The sequence below is a fragment of the Bison bison genome, unplaced genomic scaffold (genome assembly GCF_000754665.1).
Source record: "Bison bison bison isolate TAMUID 2011002044 unplaced genomic scaffold, Bison_UMD1.0 scf7180017858770, whole genome shotgun sequence".
NCBI classification, from domain to species: Eukaryota; Metazoa; Chordata; class Mammalia; order Artiodactyla; family Bovidae; genus Bison; species Bison bison.
In genome coordinates, this window is record NW_011489342.1 from 1,003,209 (window position 1) to 1,011,962 (window position 8,754).

General features: G+C 40.9%; 1 protein-coding gene across 1 annotated transcript in view; it reads left to right on the forward strand.

Moving 5' to 3' along the window:
- PDE1C (phosphodiesterase 1C, calmodulin-dependent 70kDa) overlaps positions 1–8,754 on the forward strand; it is a 332,028-nt gene that overhangs the window by 252,429 nt on the left and 70,845 nt on the right. Inside the window, exon 15 of the mRNA XM_010829092.1 lies at positions 2,509–2,684. Coding sequence (XP_010827394.1) covers positions 2,509–2,684 — 176 coding nt within the window. The remainder of the gene's footprint in view (positions 1–2,508; positions 2,685–8,754) is intronic.

Below are 8,754 nucleotides of genomic sequence, written 5' to 3' on the forward strand. Positions count from 1 at the left end.
ATCCATTCTGTCTTTTGGTGGCTTTGCCCACAACATCGTCAGTCACTGCACTTCACCTGCTGTACCCAGAGAGTCCTTATTCCCCATACTCCAGAAGGAAAGAACCATGGATCAGAGTTATCATTCAAGTGAAACTTTCATTTCTAGGTTCAGGAAGAAAATTAAGTAGAGGGGAAAAAGAGCTGAACTGTTAAATCACCTTCTGCCACAGCATCATTCCACCCATCCGTCTGACATCCATTCATCAGTTGAGTCTGACACTGTCCCACAGGCGATCTTGGTGGCGACATCGCGAAGCGCTGGCGCCTAAGAAGTCTGGCACTTTGCACCGCATTCTGTGTGTTGTGTGTGTCGCTCAGTCATGTCCGACTCTTTGCGACCCCGTGGACTGTAGCCTGCCTGGCTCCTCTGTCCATAGGATTCTCCAGGCAAGAATACTGGAATGGGTTGCCATTTCCTTCTCTATCAACACCATTAAACGGAGTCAAAGTGTACAGCCTCTGGAGTCATATGGCCAGTTAAACATCCTGACTCCATTCCTACTTAACTGTACCATCTCAGGCAAGTTGCCTCAGTTTCCCCATTTGTGAAAATGTGGATTATAATACTCATAGGTTGCAGGGAGGATTAAGTGAATTATTTAATCTACGTAAAGCCTGTATATGATAGCTCAGTTGGTAAAGAATCCACCTGCAATGCAGAAGACCATGGTTCAATCCCTTGGTTGGGAAGATCCCCTAGAGAAGGGAAAGGCTACCCACTCCAGTATTCTGGCTTAGAGAATTCCATGGACTATATAGGTCATGGGGTTGAAAAGATTCCGACACGGCTGAGGAACTTTCACTTTCGCTTTCACTTTCACTTTCAAAGCCTTTATAACAGGGTCCAGCACAGAGGAAATGGCAGCTACAATAATGCTAACCCAGTGTTCACTAGTATTAAATGGTTTGTATTACCACTAGTACTGCTATCCCCTCCTCCTCATCCATCAAAACCTTGGGCCCTGTCATAAAGGAGAGAAATGGAATGAAGAAGAAAAAGAATAGAAGAGCAATGAGGGGAAGAAGGACAAGAAGACTAGGACAGAGGGAACTCAGGAATGCTTAAGGTGAAGGGACCTAGTCAAGGCTGTCGACAAAGAGGTCAGAAGCCCCCTGCCTGAGTCCCACACCCCCACAACTCTGCCAGCACTGGGCTGAGATCTGCTCTGCTTATCTAGTTAGTCTTGATTGTCCTTCAGTGGATTTGTATTTGTGCCAGTCACGACTGTAGTTCCCTGGAAATGTGTGATACTTTAGGCCCTGTGTTCACCTAAATCAGAAGGGAATCCAAAAAAGAGGGGATATATGTGTACATACAGCTGATTCACTTTGCTGTAGAGTAGAAACCAACACAACATTGTAAAGCAGCTGTGTTCCAATAAAAGTTAATGTAAAATAAGTACACCTTCAAAAAAGTAAAGTTTCCCAGAAGGCTGGCACTTTCTATGTTTTATATATATATATATATTTCTGTATTTCCTAAAGTTGCCTCTGTTTAAAGCTTCAAGTGGTATAATATATTTTTGTAATTTTATTCATTTATTTATTTTTGGCTGTTTGGGTCTTTGCTGCTGAATGGATTTTCTCTAGTTGCAGTGAGCAGGGGCTACTCGTTGTTGCCGTGCATGGGCTTCTTGTTGCAATGGCTTCTCTTGTTGCAGAGCACGGGCTCTAGGGCATTTGGGCTTTAGTAGTTGCCAGGGTACTAGTACTAGTACTAGTATTAGTACTCAGGGCTCAGTAGTTGCCATTCCCAGACTGCAGAGCACAGGCTCAATAGTTGTGGCACACAGGCTTAGTTGCCCCGAGGCATGTAGGATCTTCCAGGACCAGGGGTCAAACCCATGGTTATTGCATTGGCAGGTGAATTCTTTACCACTGAGCCACCAAGGAGACCTCTCCAGTGGTATTATATTAAAAAACAAGTCTTATGCATGACTGACTTCTCACAGTCTCCATGCCTCTCTACCTTCCCCCAGGTACAAGTGGAAGTCCCCTTATTCTAGCCTTGGGTATCTTGGGCTCAGAGTTTCTTGAGTACAGGAGGAGTTGGAGCTAGAGAGAAAGAGGACCAAGTGGCTAAGTGACTTGGAAATGTGGTCATTGGGAAGGAAGGTAGGCAAACTGTGGAACCAAATGGAAGTCAAGTTTAAATGGGTTAATTTCAGGAAGTCAAAGACAGAATTCATGTGTGGGGAATCTAGTCATATGGAAAAAGAACATTTGAAATATGGGGACCTTTGGGACTATCAATACTCATGAGACTGAAACCTTGACTTTTTTCCTGCTGAAAATGGAGAATTTCCCAGCAGTTGCATATTGAAAATAAAAATGACAAACCTCAGGCCCCAGGAATTTCACAACAGTAACTTGATGCATGTTCACCACTCTTCTTTTAGGCTTGCTTATCAGCACACATTTTCAAACTCTAACCCTCTCTTTGGTATCTTTTTCTTTCATCCTCCAGTTTGAACAACATCAGTTCAACAGATGCAAAGCGATCAGGTGTCAAGAGCTCTGGCTCAGAAGGAAGTGCCCCAATCAACAACCCTGTCATCCCTGTTGACTATAAGAGTTTTAAAGCCACTTGGACTGAGGTGGTGCACATTAACCGGGAGAGATGGAGGGCCAAAGTGCCCAAAGGTAAGATGATGGGGAATCTTGTTCATACCACTCAGACCCACTCACTAAGCAAGATGTTGCCACCCCTGATTTAGAGGTGTTGAAAATGAAGCACAAACTCAGGTTATATATTCAAATTGTTGAATGTTAGGACAGACCATCTTTTGCTCTTTATTATATCTAATACTCAGTGCATGAGAGAATGAGGTTGACTTCCAAGCCACCTGGTGGAATGACCTTAGTGCTATATGTCCAGATACTTCTCAAAAGGAAGATTGTACAGAGGACCACCTATTTCTTGGTTTCTGCTAGGCCATCTTGTCATTCTTATTTTATGACATGTGGCAGATTTATCAGGCCTTTACTCCTTTTATCTACCTCGGCCATTGCACTGGGATAGAAAAAGCTTTAATCTCCTTACATGCATTTTTAACTTTATGTTCTCAACTTCCCTTCAGTTATTACTCAGGCTGACCTTCTGAGATGAAGGTAACTCACAGGTAAACAGAAATTCAAAGAAAAGTCATCACTCTTGGTACTATGAACAAAAAATGACTGAACTCTCTTTGTTTTTTGAAAGTCAGAATTCATTTGCATGTTTGTGTTTACCGAGCATGTGCTCCATGATTCGTACGTATGACATGTTTATACTGTAGTCTAAGCAGGAACACATAGCTGTGGTAAGTCTCATGAAGCTATGATGCCTGATTCTAGAGACAATTCTAGAGTGGATGATTCTAGAGTTCTAGAACCAGGAGGCTAATCTCAGTGGGTTTTGTGGAGGTACACCTTCAACAGCAGTCAGTTTTTGCCAACATCTGTTGCATGCCTACTGTATGCCAGGCTCTGTACTGTGTGTTATTCACCGAGGTGAATATCAGGCATCCTTGTCCTCAAAGCTCGAAGTCTCCTGGGTGGGGACAGGGAGGCATTAGCACAGAATTTCTTTCCAAGTAGGAATGGGAGTTCAGTGGAAGCCTGTACTCCTCACCAGCACCCACTGACCTTGAGCCCTGGACTTTTATAACAGGCAAGCAAAGTTTTATCACCGGTCACAGCATTCCACACATTAATATACCCAGTGTCTCTGCCCAAGGGAGAAGGGTAGGAGTAGGTCTTGTTCCTCAAATATCTGGGGCGCTGCTTCCAATGTTGAGAGAGAAGAGACAAGATCACACTGCTGGAGTTATTCAAAGGCCAACATTGTGTCCTGTCCAAGTGGCTTCTCAGTTCAGGTGGGGCAAAGTGTTTATACTTACAATTCTTTTAAGGCATAGTTGGGCCCTTATCATTTGGGGACGTCCTGAGCTATGGAGAAGAAGCCAGCTCTTCTTCGATATTTTAAGTGTGGCCTCTCACAGTCTATAAGGATGCTTTAAACATTGAAATCCTCCCTGTTGGCAGGCTTTGCAACCAGCAATGGCAGCTACTGCATCATTTTGAGAAAGCAATCTCTTATAATCAATTACACTCATTACACTTGAAAATTCAACTCCTGACAATACACAATTGAAAGTGGTATTTCAAGATAATTTGTTTGCAATTATCTGGCTTACTAAAATTACCTTCTGAAACTAATCACCTGGGAGAGCATTAGACAGTTTCTTTTCTAGAAGAAAATTGGTCCTTTAAAAAGGACAGGTAAATAAACACTGAAAAAGAAGTGAAAGTGTGTGTTGCTCTGTCGTGTCTGACTCTTTGTGACCCCATGACCCCATAGACCCTGCCAAGCTCCTCTGTCCCTGGGATTCTCCAAGCAAGAATACTAGAGTGTGTAGCCCTTCCTACTCCAGGAGATCTTCCTGACCCAGGGATCGAACCCAGGTCTCCTGTGCACAGGCAGATTCTTTAACATCTAAACCACCAGGGAAGCCCAAAATTAACACTAATAGTTTTAAAATATGTGAGGCATGCTAATAGAGATAAGCTCAATGGCACCCCACTCCAGTACTCTTGCCTGGAAAATCCCATGGATGGGGGAGCCTGGTGGGCTGCAGTCCATGGGTTCGCTTAGAGTCAGACACGACTGAGCGACTTCACTTTCACTTTTGCCTTTCATGCATTGGAGAAGGAAATGGCAACCCACTCCAGTGTTCTTGCCTGGAGAATCCCAGGGACAGGGGAGCCTGGTGGGCTGCCGTCTGTGGGGTCGAGCAGAGTCGGACACAACTGACGCGACTTAGCAGCAGTAGCAGCAGCAGCCTGGTTGAGGTGCTTGGGAAGGCTTCTTGTGTCTAACTAGGATTTGAAGGATGTCTGGAGTTGAGCATGAAGTGGGGAACAATGCAAAAGGGATTGACAAAGGCACAGCCCCCAGGGTTTATGTATTTTTTTTAGGAGGACAGTTTGGATATCAAAGCAAAAGTTAGTTGGGGAATGGGAGAATTGAATCCCTACTTGCCCTGTGCTCTTTGGCAAATCCAGGCAGATTCTTTGAGAAAATTCCCTTTGGGGGATAATAATAGATACCACAGAGGTGGTGCAAAGAACAGAAATTATATAAGTAAAGAATGAGAACAGAGCCTGCACCTGGTTATTGCCTGATAAGTGGTAGCTCTTATTTTGAAAAATTGGAAAAGAAAGTTTAAATGCAAAGTTAAGAAAGTGGTGGTCAAAATGCAGCGTATAATTAATATTTTATAACATTTTCTTATTCAGTTTGCATCTGTTTTTCTGTTGGTGATTGGTTTGTGCTGCACTATCCAAGAATGTTTTGTTCGTGATTCTTTTTCACCGGAAAATCCTGATTTCAGCAAAGGCTGCCCTGCATTGGGGCACTTGAATATATGTTGTTATTAAATTGATCAGAAACGGAATTAAATCTAAGGCTTTAGTTTTTTAATCAACCTATCTAGCTAGGCCAGAACACATAGTTGTCAGGAAAGATTGAATCAATATATATTTTTTTACAGCTCTCAGGACTGAAACTCATTATTCACATACAAAGATATGTAGGCATAACAATTTGCAAGTATTATCAATATTGGTCAGTTTCCATTCAGAATTTGACACTTTTTAAACATGTTTTTCTGGTGTAAGAATAATAGGTGTCTAGGTTACAATGCTGAAATATAAACAAAATATACAAAGAAGAAAATAAAAGTCGCTCATTCCAGCAAAATGTAACTATTGTTGAAATTCTGATGTAATTTTTTAAAATTTGATTTCCTGTGCACCATGCTCCTTCTCTGTTGTCTTATCCAGTCCTTTGTGACCCCTGCCAGGCAGTAGCCTGCCAGGCTCCTCTGTCCATGGGACTTTCCAGGCAAGAATACTGGAGTGAGTTGCAGTTTTCTCCTCCAGAGGATCTTCCTGACCCGGAGATTGAACCTGTGTCTCCTGCGTTGGCAGGCAGATTCTTTACCACTGAGCCACCTGGGACGCTCCCTTTTGTACATATTCATAAGTAAACATTTTTTCCTTAAATTGAGATCATAGTGTAATATTGTATGTTCCTTCTCTGTTTCTATTTTGAAGATTTTATTCTTATACTGAATATTCTTAGAAAGTGTGATTTATATGGCTACTGTATGTAATATCATAGTTGAACCATCCCTCTGTTACTAAGCATGTTAGTTTCCAATTCTTCATTATTGTATATAACATTGTTATGAACATCCAAATTCATAAATCTTGAGTCTCCATATTATCATTTACCTAGAATATATTTCTAAATATTTGATTTCTCTATCAAAGTAGGTGAAAAATTCTAAAGCTCTTGATATATGTTATCAAATTTGTTTCTGGAAAGTTTTTTTTTTTTTAAACTAGGTGTTCTCCTTCAGTAGAAGTGTAGTGAGAATGCCATTTCTTTATATTTTTTCCCATTATTTTACTCTTGAGGATGTTTACATTTTTATTATTGATTCATAATAACTCTTTGTATATTAAGGATAGCAATTCTTCAGTTGACAAACTGTCTTGCAATTTCTATCCTACCTCCATCCAGTTAGTTAGTCAGTCAGTTTGTCCTATGTCTTTTAACTTTGTTTATGGTCTTTCAAAATACATCTTATTTTTATTTTCCCAGAGATTAGCTTTATATTTTTATTGAATTATATCTCTGTCAATGTAAATGTGAAATAGTATATAATGATACTCCTTTGCAAATGCTGAGAAGTTTATTGAATTTTAAAAAATTTCCTCCATTGTCACTCAGTTTTTATTGAAATAATATAAGATTTTCAACCTAGGTGATTATAAGTAAATTGTAAGTAAATGACTATTTTATAATTCCTTGGTGGTTCAGATGGCTAGCATGTAGTACAGGGGACCTGAGTTCAATCCTGGGTTGGGAAGATCCCGTGGAGAAGGAAATGCAACCCACTTAAGTATTCTTGCCTGGAGAATCCCATGAACAGAGGAGCCTGGCGGGCTGCAGCCCATGGAGTCACAAAGAGTCGGACACAACATGTCATAAGAAGACTTATAATTAACTTATCCTTTAATATTATTTTAAATAATTGCATCAAGTTTTATATCCAACTTAATAGTTATTTTTATTTAACACTATGATTTACTAGTATTTTTGCACATCATTAACATATTTTCCTCATTCTGAGTTTTTAATGTTGACTAAATTTTTCTGTCAGCTGAAGCACTTTGGTTAAAAATTTTAGAAAGGTACCATGGAAACATCTTCTGAGTCCTGAAGTGGCTAGGAGTACCTTTATGTTATACTTACATATTATCAAAAGTTGACTATTCAAAACTAATCTAGTATGTTGTTTGTCTTTTTTTAAGTTAGTTTCTCTCCTTTTCTTTCTTTCTTTCTCTGTAGGTAGTTTAGGTAGGCATTTTAGAGAATTATATTAAGAGATAATTAGCCCAATACCACTTTTAAGCAAGAGCCTATAGTATCATAATTTAGAAAAGCAAGTAAAATGAAGAAATCAATGTATTTCTCCAAGACTGCACAGACATTCAATGTGGGATAGAATTAGCTCTCAGGAGGAATGCATTAATAATTTATGGATCATGAGGGGTCTGTGCTGCCGTAACTCTTAAGCTCCTTGTTTTGGGCCATTCTCATAATGGACGGAGGAGCTTGCTGGGCTGCAGTCCGGGGGGTTGCTAAGTCAGACAAGACTGAGCGACTTCACTTTCACTTTTCACCTTCATACATTGGAGAAGGAAATGGCAACCCACTCCAGTGTTCTTGCCTGGAGAATCCCAGGGACGGTGGAGCCTGATGGGCTGCCGTTTATGGGGTCGCACAGAGTCGGACACGACTGAAGCGACGCAGCAGCAGCAGCAGCAGCAGCAGCATAATGATCACATCACCATACATAGTGTGAACTGAAAAGCAGAAGGAAATGAGATTGAACTACAGCATTTGCTTTCTACTAGTCTAGAAGCCTAGGATGTTAAATCTAAAGCCCCCAAAGTTCATTCTTTACATATATGTCATCTCTGAAACCTGTAATCAGATACAAATTAATTGTTCTATCACCTGCTTTATCTCATAGTAGGAAAGATTTAATGTCATTAATACTTCACCCTGAAAATATAAGGGGATCAGATTACAGTGGAACAGATGTATCTCCTGTAGTTTATTTTTTCTTTTCTTATATATGTGTTTACTTGCTTTTGTCTACCTACTTGGAGTAGTAGCACTTAAAGCTGATGGCTGATCACATCAATGTCATATATTTCAGAGATGTGAGGGAGAGATGGGAGTAGAGTAAGGTTGTAGACCATTTCAGAACAATCCACTGAAACACAGTTGCTGCAAGGAAAGGAATCGCATCACATCTGATTATGGTATCATAAAAGCTCAGTTCAATTCAGTTCAGTTCAGTCGCTCAGTCGTGTCCGACTCTACGACCCCATGAATCGCAGCACACCAGGCCTCCCTGTCCATCACCATCTCCCGGAGTTCAAACTCATGTCCATCAAGTCAGTGATGCCATCCAGCCATCTCATCCTCTGTCATCCCCTTCTCCTCCCGCCCCCAATCACTCCCAGCATCAGAGTCTTTTCCAATGAGTCAACTCTTCTCATGCAGTGGCCAAAGTACTGAAGTTTCAGCTTTAGCATCAGTCCTTCCAATGAACACCCAGGGCTGATCTCCTTTAGAATGGACTGGTTG